The sequence below is a fragment of the Puntigrus tetrazona genome, chromosome 10 (assembly GCF_018831695.1).
Source record: "Puntigrus tetrazona isolate hp1 chromosome 10, ASM1883169v1, whole genome shotgun sequence".
NCBI classification, from domain to species: Eukaryota; Metazoa; Chordata; class Actinopteri; order Cypriniformes; family Cyprinidae; genus Puntigrus; species Puntigrus tetrazona.
Window position 1 is genome coordinate 1,733,645 of NC_056708.1, and position 26,499 is coordinate 1,760,143.

The 26,499-nt window shown below is 39.1% G+C and overlaps 1 protein-coding gene across 1 annotated transcript in view; it reads left to right on the forward strand.

Annotated features, from left to right (window-relative positions):
* The window catches only part of cwc27 (CWC27 spliceosome associated cyclophilin), a 35,383-nt gene extending 9,117 nt beyond the window's left edge, over positions 1 to 26,266 (forward strand). The window contains exons 11-14 of the mRNA XM_043250705.1: positions 6,453 to 6,553; positions 18,886 to 18,995; positions 20,099 to 20,211; positions 25,801 to 26,266. Of these exons, the coding sequence (XP_043106640.1) occupies positions 6,453 to 6,553; positions 18,886 to 18,995; positions 20,099 to 20,211; positions 25,801 to 25,963 (487 nt within the window). The 3' untranslated portion in view covers positions 25,964 to 26,266. The remainder of the gene's footprint in view (positions 1 to 6,452; positions 6,554 to 18,885; positions 18,996 to 20,098; positions 20,212 to 25,800) is intronic.
* Positions 26,267 to 26,499: the final 233 nt, after the last annotated feature.

The following is a 26,499-nucleotide window of genomic DNA, read 5'->3' on the forward strand; positions in this document are numbered from 1 at the left end:
AACCCCTGATTGCAGTAAGTCTCCTGTTCTTGTGACCTCTCTGATCTTTGTCAGTGAAGGGCAGGAGAACTCACAACAGTAGCGTGGATTTGCAGCCATCAGGATCCATCAAACTGCTGAATAAGCTTAAGTGGACTCCTGTCATTATCTGCCTTTTGAGACAATGAAAATGTCTCTTTCAAGAGAGTCCAAAAAGCAATTATGCACCAAAGACGATGACTTTCGGGTGCAGTGTCGCTGTTTCTAATTGACCGCACCTGTCAGTTGTCGTCCGTCATAATCCCATGCTGTATCAACCTCTCAGGGAAAGGTCAGCCGGATCAGTAAAGCACTGGCCCTTTTTGTGTGGAGGCCAAAAGGGATCATCTAATTCTTGGCAGCTGTGCCACAGATCTGCAGGTTTGTGTGTGTCCTGTACGGGGCAGTCTGACCGAGCGACTCCAGACCACAGCCCGAGGATCTATTCACTTCTTAAGGAATAACGCAGCATTTGCTCATTGTTGTAAATGAACGAGCTCAAAACTCCCACGCTGTTTTAACACTTAGCTATCAAAGTCTGTTTTTCATCAACCCTTTGAGTTTAAATGAAAATTCTTTTTAAACTCGGCTGCAAATGAATTCTACTTCTTCTCACCTCAAATGTAGGAATATATCAACACACGACTGCACGCATTTGCACATCAAAAAACGTCCTGTTTTAAGTGCGTTTTGGATGTTGCATAAAAAAAAAACCACTGGATGGAAGTGCCAAAATTTCACTTGTGGTCACGCACACATTCTTGCTTTAGTTGTGGTTAAAAGTTGTTCATTTGAGAGCTAGTGAGCGGTTCGGAGGATGCAGTATATTCTCAGCCTCTGTGTTATGGTTACAATTTCTCCGCTCATGTCATACGTTTGGCCACCACTTGACTCATCAGCTCCATCATTAATATTTATTACGGAACTCTCAGTTCTTCAAATATTCAGTCTCCTTTTTAAAAATATAGGTAGACTTTGCGTTCGAGTCAGAAGGAGACCTGGAAAACGAATATTCTCAAGCGTCCTCCTTGAAACGTGATACTGTATGATTATTATACACCGTCTCTGCTTTAACAATCTGCTCCAAGACCTTGAAGACATTTGCCCTCTCCAGATTATACTGCTTGATTATAAAACTCCGAACCGTGTGTAAAAGTCAAAATCGGTACGAGCGGAACCCGAGGAATAGTAATTCCACTCCTGCAACGTGCGAGGAACCGCTCCGCGTCCGTTTTCGGAAAAACGGATCAAAAAAAAAACCTGTCTCGCGCCGACAAGGCTGGTGGAGGGGCGAGGGTTAAACGGCGAAGTCTCGAATCACGGGAAAAAGATTGGTCGGTGGCCAGTCACTTTGTGTGCTTTCTTTATGAAAAGTAAATCATCCAGAGCTCCCCGGGTTTCGCTTATTTGAATTGTCTGAATGAGCGACAATCTCTGGCTGCTCTGGAGAGCCGTGAGTGACGACAAAGTCTTTCCTCCGCTCCTCAGACTTTAAATGTGTGCGTCAGGTCTCGTCCAGCACTTCATCACCGATCCCTCTCTCCCTTCTGGTCTCTTCCCCGCTGGCGGCCCGAGAGGCTTCGCTGAATGGCTGTCATTGTGTTGGCCGAGGGGGGATGTCTGACAGTGGGCACACTTTGGCTCCTCTTCAAAGCGCTCACTCGTTAATAAACTCTCATTCCCTCCTCCTTTTATCACAAGGACACTTTATCACACTGTTCTTTTCTTTTCTTGAGTTAACAAATGCCTTTTTATCTGGCGCTGCTGTCGAACAAGGGCACATCTCACAGCTCTGCTATTTTAAACAGTCCGTCACACTTCGGCTCTGTTTATTAATAGCTTTATTTCGGACAAATTGCCTAATTTTCTTAACGTCAGAATCAAAGTGACTTGAATCTGTAGAAATGGCTTTCTGTGGGTGGTTTTGTGTTTTTTACTCTATTTAGTGCTACTTTTTTCTCTTTTTTTGTGTGTACATGTTTCTCCGGGACGTGTGTGTACCATATATTTTTGGTTTTCCCGCTAGTTTGCTCGAGCTTTAATTCGGGTCGGTGACTTAGAGCTGAAAGATAACTCTACACAGGTATGCAAACGTAAGCATTTCTAGCTGTGCAAATGCTTCTGGCTATGCAAGCTCAATTTCACAGCACATTGTTTTATTACCGTCGCCTGGTTGCATAAACTTAAGATTTTTCATATGCTGAAGTCAACTGCATAAAAATTTGTTGTAAATTGATACAAAAATTTGTTGGTCATCACACTGGCTTTTAAGAGCTTATGCAGCTGGCCTTTAGTTTAATATAATAGTCATTTTGGTACCACTTTACTTAAAGCTTTTGTGTATAATGCATTGTAAAGAGTTATTAAAAGGTATGTGAGTTGTAATTCTGTATGTGTATTTTAATATCTTGTCATAAATAACAATACCAAATGTATTAACTGTGGTTACACTTAGATTGTTCAATGCATTATAATGTGCATTAATTAATACATTGAAACTACTTGCATTATGCGTAAAGCCTTTAGAGTATTTTTTAATTTTAATTGTACGTATGTTCCTGCCTGAGTTTTACATACAGATCACATATTCAAGAGTTAACTAACACACTTTTGCATGCTGGAATATTTGAGTAGGCTTATGTTTCTGGCTGGGCATATTATTGGCAGTATTTAGGATCAGGATTTTGTGCTCAGATTATATAAATAATAAATATTAAGCCGTAGAAGTTGGCAGAACCCCTCGTAATCACACTTTCGAAACCAAAACTGAATGTTTAAAATCTGTATCTAGAAAGTACAGTGTGCTGGAATATATATCGTCACACACTCAGTCTATGACACCTTGATTAGTAAATGAATATGGACTCCGTCTGAAGAACAAAAGGATATTCTGAGGAATCCGTTGAGCCCTGAGGAGTAATTTAGCAGGTGTTCGTCTCTCTTTGCATTTTTCTCAGCTTTCTCCGCTCTTACTGGCAATCTGGCTGAGGGGCCCATTGTGTTGTTGTTGCCTAGGATATGCTTCTCTTGTTTGGTAAATGGTAGCATGTCCAGGCAAGCAAAATTATCACTTAGTTGGAGGTGTTTCCCCGATATGGCCTTCTCATTTCCGACCAAAGGGTCACTGTAGGCCTCTGAAAGAGAACTCTTCACCCTTGTAGGACTGTTACGTCTTCTCTTGTTTCTTGCCAGCTGCTGCGAATCAAAAAACAAAACAGAAAAGAGCTTTAAGTTTTAATTTATCTCCATTTAATTTAGAATTTAGTGTTTGATAACTTCTGTTATATTTTGTGCTTGCTGAAGGGCACAGATTTAAGTTCACTTATAAGTTATTTTTTATAATTTTCAGCTATCAGTTATACTGTCAGTGGTTAAACATAAGAAAAATATTAATAGGGGCATCAGTTGGTATCAGTGATACTTGACTTCAGTATTAAAAAAGATTAAAAAATATACTTTGCTGCTTCTACATTTATTTGACGATTGAACGTTAATTATTGCAATGTAGAAGTGTACTGAAAAGCACTTTACAATAAGGTGTCATTTCCTAGCATTAGTTAATGTATTAATTAGTGCCGTCTACAGCAAAACTTTATTGTTAAGTGGGATTAATTGTATTTAATAATAATAATAATAAGAAGAAAAATCAATTCATTCGTTTTTATGTTTTTAAATCAACCAATCACTAGTACGAACTATGCCTTTAACTGTCCTTCTATATATCAACAAGCCATGTGCAGGAAATGAGATTGTCAGCTTCAACCAAGACAGAAGGCTCTGTAATCACCTACCAAGATCTCCAGCAGAGGAACGCTGCTGAGTGCCTCGGCTGAAGGTGTTGCACTCTTTTCAGGACTGAGGAGAACAAACAAATACCAGTTTCAGTTGGGTGTCCCTTTACCTGAGTGCTCAAACATCGTGGACGCCAAGAAGAGGTCTTCCACAAGGTCAACCTTTAAATCATCTACGATGCCCCACTTTTGTCCCCCTGAGAACCTAGAGACTAGGACCCTGGAGGCTGGGGATCCAAGGTTCAGCAGGAGTAACAGAAGAGAGCTGCCTGAGAGAATGTGTGTCAGCTGAGAGGAGCAGATGGATGAAACAAAGGCAGTCATTGTTACGGGATTGAATGGCTCACGTGTTTCTGGGCTGGAGGCCCAGACTCTGCAGCTTACCTGTGCTTTGTAGCCATGTAAGAACCTGGCATCAAAACATAGCTGTCAAGTCCTATGAAAATATTATTATACCCCAACAGAAGATGCTGTCCTGAGAGCTGCCAGAAGAGCGGGTTCTCTGAAAGGTAGATGTGGGTGGAGGCCCTGTTTGCACATGGAAGCAACTTCCTCTCACCGACTCGCTTGGCAGTTTATCTACGAGGACCTCACACCTTGGAAGTGTGCGTCTGCCCGGGCCTGTCCTTATCAGCTGTCCTGTGACATCTGCATTTATTGTCTAAACAAGAGCACTGACTGTAAGATTTATTATTAGTTTTTTTGTGGTTTAGATTACCTCAGGTTTAAGACCAGTTAAAAACGAATGTTATCGTTGTCACTTGTGACAGTGCTTTTTCTTCTGCAAGCTACCATTGAGCAGAAACCAGAAGGATGATGTTAGAGTATTCTCTCCATTGTGGATTCAAAACAATAATTACACTCTTGTTCTTCCAAACCCGTAAGACATTTGTTCGTCTTCAGAACAAATGATATTCGATGAAATTCGAGAGCTCTCTGATCCTTCAGACAGCAATGAAACTGAAATGTTCCCAGGTTCTGAAACACAAGGACACTGATTGATCAGTCCACGTGACATTGGTAGTTCAACTGCAATTTTACAAAGCTACGAGAATACTTTTTCTGTGCAAAGAAAGCAAAAACGATAATTCAACCTTCAATATTCAACAATAATTCTTCTCCAGATATTATATGGGTCTGGGAAAGCACACAGATTTTATCAAAAATATCTTAATGTATGTTCTGAAGATGAACAAAGGTCTTTCAGGTTTGAAACAACATAATAGTGTGTGAACCGCATGACTATGTTGGTTGTTTTTTTTGGCATTTTAAGTATTGCAATATTGCATAGCAACTAGCTTTCAAAAAATGATTGATAGCGTAAACGATGACTCAAATATGAGCCCACTGTAATTATGCAATTTTATCATTGTCAGCAATACTCAGTGTGACCGAGGGCTGGACCGAGTCAGTTGCAATTAAATAGTTGCAATTAAATTGTCTGCAGGTAATGCAATAAAATGCAGTTGAGGTGTTGAGCTAAACACCTTTTTCTTTAGAAGTTTTTTTTTCCTTCTTTAGAAGGCTGCAGCCTCAGGTCAAAATTGGGCCAAATCGAATTCATACTGATTTCGAAGAGCTCTGCAGTCTATATGAATTGATGCTCACCGGTTTTGAAGCAGACTCGTGCGACGTAGGTTTCTTTTGCCAGTAAAGAGCGCCGATTAGCTCCGCAGCCACGCTTAGCGTGAAGATCATAGTAAGACCTCACTGTGTGAGCTCAGAGGGGTTGAGGTGTATCGGTTCAGCCACAACATCCCTTCTTGAGGTGCCAGAACCCCGGCCTGTCTGGAAGCCGCGCTGAACCTTTGATCTAACAAGGCGCCACACGATTTATTAGAGAATGTTATACTTCTAACGCAAGTATTTGTTTCTGACACGCTGGAACGCTATGCCTAAGGTAATTGTTGGTTTTATTCCCGTTTTATGCGAACACTCAATCCCTTTGTTAATTGTGAAACGAAAAGCGCAATCGTTTGGGAACCCCGCAGCCGAGATGCTCACGTCCTGCGCGCTGTTCTGAGATTTGCGTTTTCAGCCGTTTCGAGCAAATAAATGATAATAAATGAAGATCAGCAGATGTTCAGAAATGTTCTTGTTTTCTCCTCCTTGAGTCGAGTTGCAATCTCGCTCGCGAAACCTCATACAGCAGCTATTTTTGATTTGTGACAGCATGTCTGCAAACAACTCGGAGGAAGGCTTATGAAAGTATTTACATTTGCGTCGAATTTTGTGAGGTCGTTGCTCTTTTTGTTAGAAGCTAAAATTAGTTCGTGTTTGAAATGTTCTGTGTCTGTGATGAGTTGGCGACATCCAAGGATTTTTATTTGTTGTGTTGTTTTTTTTTTTTTGCATTTTAAAATTTCAATTTGCGCTTGAAAACATTTGGTCTTTTGAGTACATTTAAGATTTGGCCACTGTCCATGTCGCATTTAACTTGTTGAAATGTTTTATTCACTTCTCCAATGATTTATCTCGGATAGCAGGAAAATCTCTTCAATGGCTACGCATAGAAAAAGTGCGCTACATGTTTTTCCTTCCGTAACATGTTTTTCCCTTCTACATTTTGCAAGACTTATTGAGAAAGTGTTCCTTCCAAGACTGGAAATTAATTCCAGCTCTGGGTTGAATGTCTTTCCGCAGTGATGAATTGAGAAAAGAAGCTCGCCAGCTGAAGAAAGAATTACTTGCAATCAAACAGCGAAAAGAAGATGGTGTGAAGAAAGAAGAGGATGTCAGCGAGGGTGAGTGCCTGCGCCACAAAATCACAGCTGTTTGTCTTTTCATTGACACTATTTGAAAAAGCTCTGTAAAATTACCAGTATTCTTTGAAATGTCATGTTTTGTAGTGTTTTACCGGCGAAAGCGCAATTTATTTCTCGCTTATGGAGTAATGAAAGTATTTCAACCTCTCCCAAAATCAAGTCAACATGATCCTCCAAACAACTGAACTGTTCTTCTGTTGGAGGCTTGTTTTTCTACATGAGGCCTTGCTTTTTAAGTCAAAAGTATCTTAAGCTGTGTGTGCTGTGTGTGTATATAAATACATACGCATTGTACGAAATATACCAGTCGAAAGAAGACAGTAAGATTTTTTTTTATATTTTTTCAAAGTTTATGTTCATCAAGACTGCATTTATTTGATAAAAAAACTTAATATTGTGAAAGAATTTCAGCATATTAGAATGATTTAGAAGGTAAATAATGAAGACTGGAGTAATGACTGATGGAAATTCAGCTTTGCATTACAGGAATATATTGCAATTTAATACATAATAAAACTTGCATATAATTATATATATAAAAAAAAAAAAAAAAAAAAAATATATATATATATATATATATATATATATATATATATATATATATATATATTTTTTATATATATATATATATATATATATGAAAAAAAAAAAAAAAAAAAATATATATATATATATATATATATATATATATATATATATATATATATATATATATATAAATATATATATGAAAATATTTTCAAAAGAGTGTCTTTATATATAAATAATAAATATACAGTGGTGTGAAAAAGTGTTGGTTCTGATTAGTTTTTTTTGGTGCATGTTTGTCTCACTTTAATGTTTCAGATCATCAAACAAATTCGAATAGTAATCAAAGATAACACATGAAGTTTTTTATTATGAAGGGAAAACGAAATCCCTCTGTGAAAAAAGTGTTTGCCCCCTAAACCTGAGAACTGGTTGGGCCACCCTTAGCAACATCAACTGCAGTCAAGCGCTTGCGATGACCGGAGACGAGTCTGTTACAGCGCTGCGGACGAATTTTGACTCGCTCATCTTTGCAGAATTGTTGTAATTCAGCCACATTGGAGCGCACGAACCGCTTTTTAAGGTCACGCCACAGCATCTCGATAGGATTCAGGTCAGGCCGGTCAGAGTGGACTTGCTGGTGTGTTTCTGATCATTGTCCTGCTGCAGAACGCTTTTTCACACAGGGCCATATGGGTTCGGATTTCGCATAATGAAAAGCTTTATTAAAAAACTGCATGCTGTCATTTTTGATCAGTTTTGAAATTTGTTTGATGATCTGAAACTAAAGTAACTAATATTAACGTGTGATAAACATGCAAACCACCGTACACCCCAAACACGCAAAAGGTTTCATATTAGATGCAATTAATTCACAATTCATTCATGCCCATCATTAATTTTCACATTGTTTTTTTTAATTTTTGGATTCCATTTTAACGGTTTCATTAAATGTAAATAATCATCTAATAATTTCAGAATGTTCTTTTTCTGATTATTATTTATAACTAGTAAATATTCCTTAAAAGAATAACAATTATACTTTACTTTTCATTATGCAAAATATAGTTGAATTAATTTTTTTCCCTCCACTGAAATGAAATACGACCGTGACTCACGGGTTGTGTGAAGGAGTGGTGTGGGTCTTCAAGACAGGTCTGGGTCAAGTTAAGGTCTGGCTTGAAATATTGTCCTGTTTGCAAAGTCAAGTCTTTCTGTGCTCTAACAGCGTTCCTTTCTAATATTTATCATAACCATAGAAATGTGCCTCCGCCTCCCAGATGTTTGCGAACTTCATATTTCGTGGCCAAATCAGACAGGAGCAGTAAGCTGTTAGAAGGTTCCTGTCATTACCGGCAAACACATTATCGTCTAAGAACGTGCCGGAAGCTCAAACAGAGCCTCGAAGCCTTTTCCGGTCCTCAGATCCGGAGAGCGCTCCAGGTTTTTTTTTTGCTTTGAGGATTACTGCGTGCTTGAGATTTGCACAAGTCAGACCTTCGACCTCCGCGGAGCTTTCCAACGGCCCTGTTGTATATCACTGTCTTCTCATTGTGTGTTTTCAGGGGGCAAAGGTGTGTCCCTCACCCTGGTCAGTGTTTCTTAACGTTTGGGCTGGAATGTCCTATTTACATTCAGCAGCCGGTGCATGTTCGAGGCCTGCTCGCTTGAGCGGGAAGGACAGCGCTTATTCTAAAAGGAATCGCAAAGAGAGGACATGATCGCCTGTTTAAATTTTAGTTAGCTGAATTTGTAATGTGTAAAAAAAATGGAATCGCTCGCGCAAATGTACAATAGCACAGAAGGCTTTAACGTTCTCTCATTTGCTCTTCGTCCGGCGCTATGACATTTCCGTGATAAAATGCTTAAACAGTCACTCGTGCCAGTACGGTGTTGACATTATCCACATTTTTGTGGGCAATGTGGAGTGACCGGTCTTTGCTTATACAATGCAATTTAAAAGAAATAAATAAAAATGTAAGCGTTACAAATGGTAATGCTGACAGAGGTCCGTTATGTTTTTACGGCTGTCAGTTTTGCGTTTCGGAGGGCTTTCGTAACGACCGCGAAAGACACGTTTTACCAAACTGTTAAAGACGCGCGAAAAGCTCACGTCGCTGGTGACGGACGTGCAGATGCTTATGTATCGATTTAATTATTCACAGGAAAACATTACGGTGGCATAAAATGGACTTTTGCCCACAGGAACCCATTTGTCAGTTGTCTTTGTAAACAGACTGTGCGAAAGTGTCAAGTCCAAAAACCAAACTTTTTAAACGTTTAACAGTGCTCAGTTAATAATAATAATATTAATAATAATATTAAATTACTAATTATTTTTTATGTTTCTTAATATATATAAAAACAAATTAAATATATATAAAATGTGTGTAATAATATATAATATATATATATATATATATCTTTAAAATATAATAATATAATATATACATGTAAATATTTTCAAAATAAATGCTGTATATGTGTGTATTTATATATACATAATAAATAAACACAGTACACTTACATATATCATATGAACTAAAACTTATTTTGGATGGAATTACCCAAAATTAATCATTTGACGCACACTTCATAAATTTTTTTTTTTTTATATATTAATATATTTTTAAAACATTTGTAATTTTTTTTTAACGATGAATCATTTGAACATTAATTAATGGCATTAAAAAGCGTTCGATCTGTTATTTTTTTAGCTTAGAAACGCTCTGATAATAATTCTAAATCGGTTTTAAAATATGAAGCGGTTCTCGTTGATGTTCTGCCTCTCAGTTAAAGTGAAAGTTGGTCGTTGGTCCCACCTCCTGATCTCAGTGTTTGGGTTTGAGTGTTCATGTGTCCACAGAGGCTACTTCCAGCTTTGTATTCAGTCCCGAAAGCAAACACATTCCTCCCCTCTCTCTAATAACAGCGAGCCGCTCTCTTGGCATCTGGTATCTTATTTTAGGAAGAAGCCAATTGTCTCCTCCGCAATTCAGCAAGCAAACTAGAAGACATTTGTACCTTTTTGAATTATTATTATTTTCGACAGACATCTCTTCAGTTTTCAAGACATAAATTATAGCATGTTCGTCTAGTCTGGTTTTCTCTTTCTTGGCATGCCTGTGATTTGCGAGAGCCAAAAATAAGAGAGACATGCTAAAAACACTGTCCGTTTTATACCCACCCTAAATGATGTGGCAACATTCTTTCTACCACTCTGAGTTATTTATACAGGTTATGCCTGTGTGCTCAGGGTGTTTTATTTCAATGGCGCCTTGTCAGTCAAACAATGTCAGTCAGGTGATGTGCAAGAGAAACTGCGAGAGCGTAAAGATCTAGTAGCCTTTTATTTCTTGTCGTAGAATTTCAGCGCATTTGTGTACTTGCACTAGATTTGCCACCAATGAATATCAACATCATATTTTTCATTTTATTTAAAATAATATTTTTTGTTGGTGGCTGTTATAAGTTCACTAAACTACAGTAAAAATGTAACTAAAAAATTTAAATAATGCATTTTTATTGGAATATATAATAATAATAATAATAATAATAATAATAATAATAATAATAAAAAAAAAATATATATATATATGTGTGTGTGTGTGTATATATATATATATATATATATATATATATATATATATATATATATATATATATATATATATATATATATTCAGTATCATTATTCCAGTGTCACATGATCCTCATTCTAATATGTCGCTGATTCATCATTTATTATTAGTGCTCACTTATAAATTTGTTTAAAGCCATTTTTTCTTGTTTTTTTTCAGGATTCTTTGCCGTATAATGAGATCCAAAATAAATAGCAGATTTTAAAATCGAAATGTTTTGTAGCATTATAAATGCCACGCTCTGATGAATAGAAGTATTAATTATTAATTATGACCCTTCATCTGTTTGAATGGTAGCGTATCACAGCTAAAAATATTTCAGAACTCAAAATGTCAATTTTCAAATTTCAATTTCTAGAATTGATCGTGATCGTGTGACACCAAAGACCGGAGACGTGTTGTTTAATTTGAATATTTTATATTTAATTTATTAAAATAGACAACAGTTAAGTTATTGCACTATTTTGCGGTGCGACATTTTGTGTTCTGTGTGCAAAAATGCAATGTGTATAAAATATATTCTATTCTGTGTATAATATTTGGGGTCCAGTACCAATTAAAGGGGTCATCATGTGACAGACTGAGTATTTTTCCATAACTGATGATGCTTGTATTTTCAGAACCCCAACCCCCTCTCTCCCTCTCTCTCTCTCTCTCTCTCTCTCTCTCTCTCTCTCTCTCTCTCTCTCTCTCTCTCTCTCTCTCTCTCTCTCTGTCTCTCTCTCTCTCTCTCTGTCTCTCTCTCTCTCTGTCTCTCTCTCTCTCTCTCTCTCTCTCTCTCTCTCTCTCTCTCTCTCTCTCTCTCTCTCTCTCTCTCTCTCTCTCTCTCTCTCTCTCTCTCTCTCTCTCTCTCTCTCTCTCTCTCTCTCTCTCTCTCTCTCTCTCTCTCTCTCTCTCTCTCTCTCTCTCTCTCTCTCTCTCTCTCTCTCTCTCTCTCTCTCTCTCTCTCTCTCTCTCTCTCTCTCTCTCTCTCTCTCTCTCTCTCTCTCTCTCTCTCTCTCTCTCTCTCTCTGTCTCTCTCTCTCTCTCTCTCTCTCTCTCTCTCTCTCTCTCTCTCTCTCTCTCTCTCTCTCTCTCTCTCTCTCTCTCTCTCTCTCTCTCTCTCTCTCTCTCTCTCTCTCTCTCTCTCTCTCTCTCTCTCTCTCTCTCTCTCTCTCTCTCTCTCTCTCTCTCTCTCTCTCTCTCTCTCTCTCTCTCTCTCTCTCTCTCTCTCTCTCTCTCTCTCTCTCTCTCTCTCTCTCTCTCTCTCTCTCTCTCTCTCTCTCTCTCTCTCTCTCTCTCTCTCTCTCTCTCTCTCTCTCTCTCTCTCTCTCTCTCTCTCTCTCTCTCTCTCTCTCTCTCTCTCTCTCTCTCTCTCTCTCTCTCTCTCTCTCTCTCTCTCTCTCTCTCTCTCTCTCTCTCTCTCTCTCTCTCTCTCTCTCTCTCTCTCTCTCTCTCTCTCTCTCTCTCTCTCTCTCTCTCTCTCTCTCTCTCTCTCTCTCTCTCTCTCTCTCTCTCTCTCTCTCTCTCTCTCTCTCTCTCTCTCTCTCTCTCTCTCTCTCTCTCTCTCTCTCTCTCTCTCTCTCTCTCTCTCTCTCTCTCTCTCTCTCTCTCTCTCTCTCTCTCTCTCTCTCTCTCTCTCTCTCTCTCTCTCTCTCTCTCTCTCTCTCTCTCTCTCTCTCTCTCTCTCTCTCTCTCTCTCTCTCTCTCTCTCTCTCTCTCTCTCTCTCTCTCTCTCTCTCTCTCTCTCTCTCTCTCTCTCTCTCTCTCTCTCTCTCTCTCTCTCTCTCTCTCTCTCTCTCTCTCTCTCTCTCTCTCTCTCTCTCTCTCTCTCTCTCTCTCTCTCTCTCTCTCTCTCTCTCTCTCTCTCTCTCTCTCTCTCTCTCTCTCTCTCTCTCTCTCTCTCTCTCTCTCTCTCTCTCTCTCTCTCTCTCTCTCTCTCTCTCTCTCTCTCTCTCTCTCTCTCTCTCTCTCTCTCTCTCTCTCTCTCTCTCTCTCTCTCTCTCTCTCTCTCTCTCTCTCTCTCTCTCTCTCTCTCTCTCTCTCTCTCTCTCTCTCTCTCTCTCTCTCTCTCTCTCTCTCTCTCTCTCTCTCTCTCTCTCTCTCTCTCTCTCTCTCTCTCTCTCTCTCTCTCTCTCTCTCTCTCTCTCTCTCTCTCTCTCTCTCTCTCTCTCTCTCTCTCTCTCTCTCTCTCTCTCTCTCTCTCTCTCTCTCTCTCTCTCTCTCTCTCTCTCTCTCTCTCTCTCTCTCTCTCTCTCTCTCTCTCTCTCTCTCTCTCTCTCTCTCTCTCTCTCTCTCTCTCTCTCTCTCTCTCTCTCTCTCTCTCTCTCTCTCTCTCTCTCTCTCTCTCTCTCTCTCTCTCTCTCTCTCTCTCTCTCTCTCTCTCTCTCTCTCTCTCTCTCTCTCTCTCTCTCTCTCTCTCTCTCTCTCTCTCTCTCTCTCTCTCTCTCTCTCTCTCTCTCTCTCTCTCTCTCTCTCTCTCTCTCTCTCTCTCTCTCTCTCTCTCTCTCTCTCTCTCTCTCTCTCTCTCTCTCTCTCTCTCTCTCTCTCTCTCTCTCTCTCTCTCTCTCTCTCTGTCTCTCTCTGTCTCTCTCTCTCTCTCTGTCTCTCTCTCTCTCTCTCTCTCTCTCTCTCACTCTCTCACTCACTCACTCACTCACTCACTCACACACACACACACACACACACACACACACACACACACACACACACACACACACACACACACCCACCTGTGAAACTATTCCTCATGCCCCGCTTGCTAAGTTGGTTGCGATCGATCAGCTTGGTCATGTTCTCGAGCACCAGCTTAACCATGCAAAGCTGAGATCTTTACCACTGAATTACACAGCGTTACTCCCAACAGCAGCACGGTTACTCCATCTTGACCAGCAGAAGGGAAGTAATCCACCTCCCGAACGACGAGGTGTTTGTCGTCCCCATCAACCCCCTGTTGCCGGCTGCTTGATTTGTAGCTCTTTTCGGCCCGAGTGACAGGAGAGGGATGGAATGTTGTTAGAATAGCCGTCAAACTCAAAGACAGTACTTAGCAGCACCAGCTGGAGTCGATGGAGTGTGCTGCTGTTGTAGGCCCTAAGGGTGCCATCATTCAGCGGCCTGCGAGGCGCGCTCTGCAGCTGAGCGTTGAGCCGGGCCGAGTGGAAGGCATCACTTTTTGCTCGCATAAATCACATCGAAAAGGGCCGTTACCGCTGCTGACTTTTCAGAAAGGCCATTTCTGAATCTGTGGCATTCATGCGCCGAATGCCTGTGTAAATGAGTAATTGCATGGTTCGAGCGGCTAATGACAGCCATTCTCTTCTAATAACCTGTTTCGCTCAAACTTTAGTTACTCAATTAAGTTCCACTCTACCTGAACATTACACCTCGGGTAAGTCCGGCCCAGAAATGCTTTCGACTAAAGGCCTGTCAGGCGTATTTAGGGGGATTCAGGTTTAGGTTCTCATGTCCTGATAAAGTGGCTCTCCCCTAAAGTCAAGTGAAACATTGATCATGAACTTAACAGTTAAATTGATGATTAGTGCTGCAGTTACTTGGCTGTAACTCAGATCTGGTCAATTTATCGGTACAATGTAAAATTAAAAAAACATTATTCATAACACACAAATATTTGAAATAAAAAAACATAATTAAATGAAAAATTGAACGGACTTACCTCTTTTCTTAATTTCTTTTTGATAAAGCCAGTTGTAACGCATATTTAAATTACTAACTTCAGAAAATTATTGCAAAGACGGTGTTCATTTTTTTCATTTGATGTTTTGAAAGTCTCTTGGGCTCACAATTATGAATTGAATTTTTATCTTTTTATATTTAAAACCTAATTTACTCCCCTGACCTAAGCTGAATTTTCGTCATCATTACTCCAGTCTTGAGTGTCACTAGATCCTTCAAATCATTATAATATTCTGTTCGGTGCACAAAAATGTGTATAATTACTGTCACTAGCTATGATGCAACATATATTAATAATAAAATAATACAACATGTAATTAAATAAATGAAAAAATAATACAACACATAATTGCTGTGTGAATGCGATATTCCAAAATGTACATAAAAATAGGTGGATAGAAACATAGCTACTTCTGAAAACAGCTGTTTGATATTCATTTTTTGCAGGATTTTTTTTAATAACAGCATTTGAAATTTATTTTTTTGTTACATTTTTAATACTGTGACTGTTTATTACGTTAATGAATCCTTTCCAAATAACAGTATTATTAACAGTTTTTTTCATTAAAAAAAATCTTACTGACCCTCACCTTTTCATTAATAGTTAATATAATATAATCGTTTTTCTAATCACAATTACAGATGCCACAATTATGTAATCCATTCCATTGTTTTAATTTTACTTTTAGTATAAACATTATTATACCATTCATAGAATAGAAAGAATAAACCAATCCAATATTTAATTTGAATTTAATTTGAATTGAAACTTGAGGCTTAATGCTATAGAAAAGCAGTATCTCGTTTACGTTGATGTAAAAATACGGCATGCAATTGTGATAATCATTATTAATAACCGCAATGACATTTTTAAGGGATAAATCGACAATTCAGACTTTTGTCACAATTGTGCATCCCTAACATATAATACAATATAATTTAGTAGTCCGTTAAAACTGTTGCAGCAATATTTATTTCTGATTTATTGCCGCGTATACGCTGCGTAAACAAACTACTCGAAGAATGTAAAAGTTCTTGTACTTTGTTTTAATACGTGTTTATTTCAGTCCCATCAAAGCCGTATCTTTCACTGTCTGGACGGCGGCCATGATAAACACGCTCTCAGCTCATATTGGCAGCCCTCGTTTTTATAGATTCGAAAAGAGGTCGAGTGTTCGCTTTTCTACAGTCAATGTGTTTTAATAGTCTTTGGCTCATTACCTCCTTTCTGTCTTTCTAGTTTTCTATTAGCTCATGCCACAGACTAAACATTTTCAAACACACTCAGTGGCTCTCAGACGAACGCATGGCACGCTCTCTCGGTCGCTGAAAAACAAATTTCCAGCCTTCTCTGCAGTGCGGTTTTCAGTGCGCCATAAATACCAAGAATAAACAAGCGCTCCGTTTGTGAGGGGAAAAAGATTTTTCGTTACATGACGGCGCTAACGTGAAATAAATCACCCAGACGTTGGAGGCTCCGTCTGATGTAGTTTGTTCCCCTCGAGCATTCGGTCATAGTTGCCGTGTGAGGGCAGGTGTAGTCGAGAGAAGCAGCCCAGCCTTGATCTTACTGACTTTTACAATTCCCGCCATTGTGCCGTGGGATTTGTGGGATGCAATTTCAAAACGATTAGGGGAAGATTTCATATGATCGTATTAATCCTCAAGCGTTTGTTGTAGGAAACTCGTTTCATTGGATAATACCGATAATGAGCTGTTGTTGTCATTTGTTTAAACATCGCAAGAGTTTAAACATTCCAGTCCCCTTCCAGAGCCTTTTTTACATTTTCAAAAGGTCTGTAATCCATACATATTTTCAGCTACAGTTTTGGAAAAAAAATATAATCATTTTATAATTAATATATATAATATAATAGTTCTTTAAAGAAACCCTTTACCTTAAAAAAAAAATATTGGGCATCATTTAGTCAAACTCTCACATTTAATTAGCCATTTATAATAATTATAAATAAAGGCTGTTACTAAACAATTTTTTTTTTTTTTGCAGAAGTTGCATATGAAATGGCATATGTATTTATAAGTTAATTCAGAGGAACACGGAATGCTTTAATCTGCAGATAATGGTATTTTAAACACGAAACGCTGAAAACTGCTTATTGAAATTATTCACAAAATTAAAAAATACTGTAAATGTGAAATTAAAACTGCAAGTAGGTGGCAGCACGTCACTGTGAGTCGTTGTGATCGAACTGAATCATTTCAACTGATGAATCATTCAGGAACAAAGCGTCTTTATATTGTACAGTAGCTGCGAAATAGAGCAAAGACACGTCTAAAACGTAATTCTCTTGATGGAAAACAAAAAATCAGTACCTTATTCGAACCATGATGATTTTTAAAGACAAAAAAGGCATTCTTCATGTGATATTAACTTTAGGAACTTAAAATATGCACATCATCTGCCCGCTATCTTGAATTTTGTAATGCAATGCATATGAATAGATAAACAATAAAATGCCATAATGTTGATTTTACCTGCCTTTAAAAAAATGGATGTAATATAATGCATTTACAGGAAAGTGTGTGTGAGTGTAATTAATGAGTGTTTATTATAAAAAATCTCTTATTATTATAAAACGGCTTTTATATCAATTGGTGAATTGCGTTTAAAAAGGCTCTACTGCATGCATTTTAATGGTACATGGAAAAATGAACATTTTATTGATAAAACATTTTTTAGCAGTCCTCACCCCCCAACCCCAAATATTTTTTGACAAAAAGACGAAATCACAAACCTGTCAAAAAATGTTGAGAAAGTTATTAAAGGAATAGTTCGAATAAAATACAGAATAAAGAATAAAATACAAAGGACTTTTTTCCAAAATCTTCTTCAGCAGAACAAAGAAATTCATACAGGTTTAAAACTGCTCAAAAGGGTGAGTAAATGATGACAGAATTTACATTTTGGAGTGAACTATTCCTTTTTAAGAAAAAAGGGAAAAACACTTGAAGCACATTGATTTATTGCTTTTGATACAGTTTGTATCGTAGTACAGGGCTGGGAAACAGCAGAGGTTAGTTAAAAACACCTGGCTGTGATCTTTCGAGTGATCTTACGATACATTCGTTAGCTAGTTCTGATGTGTCTGATTGGGGACGGAGCTAACTCTGCAGGACAGGGAGTTTCTCAGCCCTGATCATATCGTGAGATTTTACTCTGTGTTAAACTTCAAGAAGCACTTCTTCTCCGCTGTGAAACGGGTGCATATTACACTTTTTGCGAATCGCTTTGGGTGTTCCTGCACACCCAGGAACCTCGCATCTTCCCTTTATTCACACATGTATGTATTATCGATGGGAAATCCTGCATAGGGATGGGAGCCATGGACCCCTGTTTCCTTACATCGCAACAAAAACTGAATTTCTGAACATGCAAAATAAGTTACACACACACATTTGTTATGTGCACTTCATGTCATTTTAAATAAGAATACTAAAGCAAATAATTTGTCACCATCTCACACCACATGCTCCTGTGACCATGTGTAAGAACAGGATGTCCCGCCTTCAAATGGTGCTTGATAGTGACTTTCACGTCTGATTGGACTGATCTTTGATACTTTTCAAACATTTTAACTGGTTGCAATCGTTAAAAAAAAACATGTACTGAACATGGGGCATATGCAGTAGAGGGTTAACACAAGCACGAAGTTGCAACATTGCGTGACAGCTGTAAACGAATTGGCTAAGGAACTATACAATTTAGCGAAATAATTATTTATACAGGTTATTTCTATAAAAAACCCCTCTTGCGATGTTCGTTTAGTGTCATTTTTCTGGTTTACCTTTCACTTGCAAATGGAAAAAGCGCTTTCGCCGAAATCAGACATCAAATAAAATCACAGACGACGTGAGAGAACTGTTTTGTTTCATTAGATGCTGATGTTTGCCGTTGCTTATTCTCTTCTCTCTTTTTTCCCCCCTTTATTTTGTGGCGGTTACTGTGACTATTGTGAAGGATGGGAGAGCCTCGGTGTTACATAAACACATTTTGATGTGTTTCCCATTTCGTTTGTTTAATCCTTTCAGTATATATGTCTGTATATCACATGTGTTTCCTTATAATTTGAATAAAATCTATCTCTTTATAGTGCAGAAAGTCATTTGGGCTGCAAAAGTCATAAATTTTGGCCTTTGCACTGATGAGGGTCTTAGGACCTAAATTTTGGCATTGGTGAAACTATTATTCTTGGAAGGAAGCAGCCCACAGGAGCTGTCATCTTCATCTGAGTTTATAGCAGTATAAACTTTATGTATTTCATAGTTATGTCCATATGATAGTAATAACTTGCTCTGGAATTTGGCTGTTTTTCTTTTCATGTAAATCCTTTCAAGTTAGTCACACTGCTATATGCATATGCAATATAAAATAATAGACAGATTGATCCCTGTAGGGAAGTTAATTTCTCCTATCTAGATTGTAATCGCTCTTGTTTTCTCTCTAAGGTGACAGTAAGCCGAGCAGTGAGGCGGTGACAGAGTACCTGGAGAGCAGGAAGAAGTATGAAGACATGAGGAAGCAGAAACTGAAGAAAGGCTCTGGCCGAGAGGCTCAGGTGAGCCGTAGCTTCGAGACATTGACGTTTGCTTCAGCTCTTATAATGTTAAAGATTACATTTAGAAAATTCAGCTAGAAAAAAATGACGAGTTTCTTCTTAAAGGAACAGTTTACATAAGAATGCAGATGTTGCCATCGTTTGCTCAACTTCAAAACTTTTTGACTTCCTTTCTAAAGATTATTGTAGCAACTTGTCATGTCCAAAGTCATACTTCGTATGATAAACAGTGTGAAATTTTATTTGGCATGCAAAATTAACACTAAATGACTTCCAATGCTCAAAATGTGAAGCACAAGACTTATTATTAGTTTGTTGAAACGCTAACTATAATGGTAATGTCAAGAAATGTCATAAATATTGCCATTAACACAAAGAAGACGTGTGTTTTTTCTCAAATGACATGAACTTCAGTTCATTTGACATTTCCTTTACTTGTATTCGCTATTAAATACAAAAATCTATATTATAAAAGGCAAAAAGTGTTACTTTAAGCATTGCCTTTTCTAAAAGATTCCACCATACTATATTCTGCCATTTCTTTCCTTTGTGCAAATGTTGAGAGTTATTTGTTTATGCGGTCCACCGAAGAGTCTGACCGCAGGCTGTTAGTCATTATCTGTCGTAAGGTCAATTGAATTATTCACAGCAAAGATTTGACTCGAATAAATCAAATGTCACTGCTTAAACATGCTAGAGGACATGCCAGGATGTTCAGTGTCTCGGTTTCAGTGTCTCGGTTTCAACACTGGACCTTATTTACTTGCATTGCTTGGACACACTGAACATTTTTCAAAATATCTTCCAAGGAACCCAATACAAAATGCAGTGCCTCGCAGATGAATCATATGAAGATTCAAAGTACAAAAGTTCAATGTAAAGTAGAAAAATATAAATCTTTCACACTACTCAAAGTTATATCATCACAAGAAAGATTTATTTCTATCACTCGACCTTCCTATTGAATAGAAGAATGGAAGTCATACAGGTTTGGAATGAAATGAGGGCGATGACAGGATTTTCTAGATGAACTGTCCCTTTGAATATGCGCAGAGCTTTTTTTTTTTAAATTTGAAATAACACACTTTCTCTTGCCTCTAAAGACACTCGCCCTTTTGGAACGCTTCAAATCCAAGCTATCATCTGCAATTTCGGAGTCTCCTAGTGTTCCAGAGGAAGACGTCGAGGAACTTGGCGAGGATGACGATAAGGGCTGGTGAGTTGCTTTTACTCGCTTCTACGTTCCTACAGAGGTTTAATGCACTAATGGACTTGCAGTTGTCTGTGATCAAATGCATTCTCAATAACTCGCGCCTCATTGGTTGTCCCAATGCACAGCTACTGTTTCGCATTAAGGTAGCAGAGCTATTTATTTGGACTAACATAGCGAGACGTTCATACCTCTCTCCACATCAGGCGCAGCTGCTTGCCTTAAGTGTGCCTGAGCCACCTCGCTCTCCGGCCAAGTAATGCGTTTGGCTCTGCAGTGCTCTGACACCATTAGAACAGTATGCAGTGTTTGTTTTTGCTGCGCTGCAATAGCCACTTGTGGAGAAGTAGTTTTCTCAGCTGACTTAACTGAGTAAATAACTGCTCCAGCAGACGGAGTGCCCAGATGGAACGTGTCTCACCCACTGAACGCTAGACAGGGCACGTCAACCTGCTGTCGTCTTAACAGACGCTCATTACGTGTGCCCGGTGATAAACCACTGGTGGAATTTTCCTTAACGCCAGCATATGTTTTGGATATAGGCATCCATACCAAGCTTTTAAATCAGCATTAAAGGGTTAGTTCACCCCAAAACGAAAACTCTGACATTAATGGCTTACCCTCATGTTGTTTCAAACCCTTAAGACCTTTGCTCGTCTTCAGAACACAAATGAAGATATTTTTAATAAAATCAGAGAGCCATATGACCCTCCATAGACAGCAACACAATTGAAATGTTCCCAGATCTCCTAGTGAAGTACTAGGTAAAACAGTCCATGTGACGTCAGTGGCACAACTTTTTGTGATGCAACAAGTACTTTTTGCTGCACAAAGAAAACAAAAATAATGTAATTTTCAAAATGTATTTGATGCAATCAGCTTTGCTTACTCTTAGGGGAAAGCATGCGTATGAGTTGTGCCACTCGCTAGCATTGCAAAACTAATGATGTCACATGGATTGTTTTGCCGCTTTATTTATTACGTTTCTGTACCTGGCATCATTTAAGTTGTGTTGATTTCTATGGAGGGTCAACTAGCTTCACTTTGAAGACCAGGTTTTGGGTCCAGGATCCAGTTTGACCAACACCAAACCAGCTCTAACCACCTGCATCGCTACCAGATGCCAACTTCAAAAAGACATATCTGATCCTATTTGTGCAGCCCTTTCAAATCCATGGGGTAGAGTAGATGTCGCGCACATCAGAAAATCAGAAAATAATTTTATAAGATTGTTTTAAATGCAGATACATGTTTGAAAAGATTCCATCACACTCAGCTGCCTGTGGCATGAAAGCTAAAATTAATCTTGTCATGACACACTTTTCCAGGGCCAAAACAATCTATGACGTGTTAATGTGCAGTGTCTAAATCATGTAAGTTTTAGCCTTGATTTATTAAAACATTTTTCCAAAATGGTGCCTGTGCCAATGATTATGAAAAGCAGATAAAAGATAGATGTAGCCGACGCCTGTTCCGTTTTCTTCTTCTTGCTTTACGGTGGATTGCAGACATGTGCATTAAATTAACATGCTCAAATGGACCATTGACATTCCATCTACAATCTCAATTAGGAGTGTCAATGGTTATTAGGGATGTTAAAGTTGTACCACTCTTTATTTATAAAAGTTATAATATCAGTTGATGGCAGGGCAGGTGTTATTAAAATCATACCCCACTCACTACTAAGCATTGTGTCGGACATTGTTTATGTCCTGAGCTGTAACAACTGCCTCGTCTGTCTGTATGTCTCTAAAGACATTCCAATCCAACGGCGTACTACGAGATTATAAAGACAGAAAAGAAATAATTACCATGTCACGGCGGTGCTAGATCGCTAAATCACACGCACCACTCACTGAGCAAATATTAAGTCTGTTCGGTTTTATTTTTGCTCTCTGTTAAATATGAAGACTAAACAGAGCTTAGATTTTCTTTTTGGCATCCTCTAGATTATTTTTTTTCGGTCCTGATCTGATGGGACCGTTTCCATGTCGGGCTGAGGGTGTTATTGACAGCTGAGTTCTTTGGCCAGGATAACATTTATGATGCTGCAAAATGAATCGGGCTCCAGGGAGCATCAATCTTAATGCTGTATGCGAAGCACAAAGTTACGGCCCTGATTGTGCGCTTAAGTACACAAATAGAATATCAATTAGAAATGTTACAGTTAGATTCTGTTTTCTCCATAATCTTCCTAGCACATGTGATGAAGACGCATGCGTTTGTAAGTACGGCCTCTGAGATGGCGGTAGGTACTTAAAAACTGGTTTTGCTCATCCGCATTTATGGCTTTCAGTTTGAAAGATGTGTTTTTCTATTTAATGAACGCTCAACTTGATTGGACATTACTGTGATTCATAGATGCGCTTTATTTCTAAAGCCCTGCCATGACCAATGCGTCACACGCCACTTCTGGATTTTCCGAGGATTACGGGAAGCAGAATGGTAAATCATTCTATTTTCTCGGCCTCGTTTAAAACGTATAGCCTCAGCGGTTTGCTTTTTTGGGTCCCGCACTAACGTATACCCTATCCATAGATACAGTTCATTGAAAACCCAAGGTAGTTTTTCGTTGGAAGCGTTTGAAGTGACTCTGCGGGTTGGATGCGGCGCGTTTGCGCTTAGACGTCTGCTGCAGTCGGTTCACGCTTTTGCAAGAAAACTGTAAATCACAATCAAACGTAAAGAATGCGGTCGGGCGCATGCCTCTGTGGAGAGTAATGTCTTTACGCTTGATTAATTATCAGTCTTAATGGTGTGCGAGTCCGTGCCGCAGCCGCAGCGGTGACGTGCTGAGGATAAAGCGAAGATCTGTCAGACCGTCGTCCTCCCTCTTCGCGCCGCGAGCCACCGCAGGGAAATGAATGGACACTGTGTGTTTTTCTCTCGTATTCACTTTTCATCAAAGACCTTGGGTCTTTATCTAAATATACGCACTCAGATGCTCCAACAAATACCACATGTGAGTGCAAAAGGGGGGCGCCGTCTGAGCCCGTGTTTCCTATCAGTTACTTCGTCTTCAGGATGGACTGTCATGGCTGTCTAAGGACCCCCACGACGCTGGGACGTTTTTGGTCTGACTCCGTAGAGGAGGAGGGTCTGGAGGCCCCCAGTGCAAGAAAAACAGCAGTGGGAAGTCTGTACCACTTTCTGAACGCCTGCTGCACCCCACGAACGGAACATGGGTTACAACAGGTCAGACACTGGAAGTCAAGTCTGGGCCAGATTGTAAACTATTCCATCTGTGTCTGCGTCTACAAAAACCCCTTTTCGCCCAGGAGCCCATGCCTCCGCTCCTGCTTCCCCCCTCTTTCGCAAAAGAGCAAGAAAAATAAATTCAGGAAGAGGCTTCCGAGGGCCTCGGCATCATGGCGGGAGCCCCTCCCTGATAAGAGCCCCAATCAAATGGTGGGATTTTTGCGCAAGCCATAACTCTAGGCGAGGAGTCCGACGGGCTGTCATCACCAAGACTGCTAGACAAATTATCAGAGCCGGCTGCTTTACGCGACGGGAGTCCTGTGGGTCTGCCAGAGTATAGCCATGACATTCTAGATGAGCTGTCACATCTCCTACGGACTTCAAATGGATGCAAGCATGCACACTTAAAAATGGTCTCGCACGCACTCGCAGGCTTTCTATGCGTCTGAATCCAGGGGTTCTGTGATGGCTCAGAAAGAGCAGCGTGGCGGATTTCTTACCAACGAGACCACTCATAATTTTTGAGAGCAGGCCGCTTCCATTCTCGGCTCCTTCATGCATTCGTCTTGACTCGGGACAACCGGCTCAATTTAAAAAATCTTCCTTCAGCTCCTACAGTTACGTCCTGACACACTTCTGCAAAACCACCAAAACTTGCACCGTATTGAATGACAGCCGGGAGTCGTTGAATTATTGAAACGTCCCGTCACGTCTTGTTCTTTCAAACCAGACCTGCGTTTAGTATGATACCTGCACCGCATATTTGGATTTGTGAAGGATAGAATCTTTCCAGAAATTCTGACCTTCACCAGAATAGCTCAAACAGGTGTGGAATGTCAGTTCTTTTAGCATCTCTCTTTGGTTTAGATGAGACCCCAGAGAGCCATCCGGCCGTGTCCGTGATGTATAACAATGACCTGTTTCACCCTTCCTGACGTTTCTTTGAGGTTCTCTCCATGTCTTGATTCAGACGGTTCCTCTGTAGCCATCATCTCAGTATGAAATGTAGGTCAACAGAACAGAGGTGAGATGTGTGGATATGCTCCTCATCCAAGGCTTACTCTAGAAACAGTGCCCTAAATATGACCTCAAACTGAATGAAAATCCATTCGTCATTCGCTCACGTCGTTCCAAACTTGTGTGACTGACTAGAAGATATACTGAAGAAAACATATGGTGAAAGTTAACGCCAGGCAAAGCAACATTGGACCCAGTTAACTGTAAACATGGATGGGTTTGGAGCAACATTAGCGTGGACATCTGAAATCATAGAAGCTGTTAGTTGTGCCACTCAGATATGACAGAACTGTATTTCTGTTGGCGTAGTGTTAACTGTGTCTTCTAGGAAGCAACTTTAGCCAGCTGTGAGCTCTTCTTGCTGATGCTGGCACTCAGGAATGCTTCGTGGAATGTTATTCTGCCTGCCAATCACATGAAGAAATGCAATGTAGATGAGCATCTGTGATTAAGTAATTGCATGTGTATGTAGATGTATTTTTCTGCCAGTCACCTGTCAAGAAAATGGGTAGTAATTTTCAAGTAATTAATGTGTGTATGTATTTATATGTGTGTGTGTGTGTGTGTGTGTGTGTGTGTGTGTATTTGCACCCCAGCATCTTGCTAGGTTTTTTTTTTTTTTTTTGTCTTATTTTGACATTTTATTGCCTGTTTAAAGGCTGAATAAATACAGAATAATGATAAAAGAATAATAAGGATTATGTCTCATACCTGGCAGAGGTGTGGAAGGTTCTGTTTCCTTAAACTAAACTAGTTTATCATGTATTTCTTTGTTTCAACACATTTACAGGTAAATCTTTTAAAAATGGTTTTTAATCAAGATTAATCGCAGTTCATGACTGATTAACATAATAAAATTTTGTAATCGATTCACAGCACTAATAGGTTGATATAGATATATGTGTGTGTGGGTGAGAAATGTTTAATTGTTATAAATTGGATCCACTTTTGTGCATATATAAATAGAACAGATGCATGCAAATGTTTAAGAAAAATATGGAATGTTTATATATTAAATATATAAATATACAGGTGTAAATATGTGTATATATTTTCTAAATATGTGCTTTTATAAATGCTTAATGTGCTCAAAAGTAAACCTATTATGTAAACAAACTTTTATTAAAATGTATATATGTGTATAAACTGATTGATTGTACCAATAAAGGACAGATTTTCCATTTTTGGATGAGTTATTTCCTTAAACATGCTTTGAAACGGGCTTTTTCTGGACTCATCATAGTCGGAAGTCTGCTCTGATTCGATCTGTTCCACTGGGAAATTCCCAGCACTTGTAACTCTGATTCTGATGATTTAGTGGCCCGTGAGCTGTGCTTTGCTGTTCTTTTGAACTGAACTCTGTTTCCCCTTGTGATTTAGGATGGGCCATGTTCTCCACTTTGATGAACAAAGCAGAAAGGTAAAAGATGCCAACATGCAGGACGAAGACACATTCGAGATCTATGATCCACGCAACCCCGTCAACAAGAGGAGACGAGAGGAGAGCAAAAAACTCATGAAAGAGAAGAAGGCCAGGAGGTGAGACTGCAGTTACACCCAAACTACCGTCTGGAGTGACTCCTAAAATCAGGCGGATAAGCATTTCTAGTTGAGAAGAATCGTATTAACTTGTGGGAGACCTGCAGACTCTTTATTGAAAAGACATTCATTTCCGTCTTCAAATTTTGAAGATGCTTATGATTGTTTTAAACCATAAAGGAAAGGCAACGCCATCTTCTTATTCCTCAGTTATTCTTCTTTACGCAAAAAAAACCTCTTCGGTTCGATCATCCATTAAAATGACTGTACGTTTTCATCGTGGTAATAAAATGTATTATGTCTGATATTTAAGCATTGTTGTCCACTTTGTGACCTAACTAATAAATGATTAAATTCACTGTCCATCTACACAGATCCAACTAATCCTAAAACTGACCAATACAGATAGAGGGTAAAGTGGCCATTACTTAACATAAAAACTTATTACTAGACTCCCATTGCTGACAATATGACAGCATTAGTTTGTTAGACGAGATTGTTGGGCCATGATTGATTACTATACAGTGTGAAAATACATGC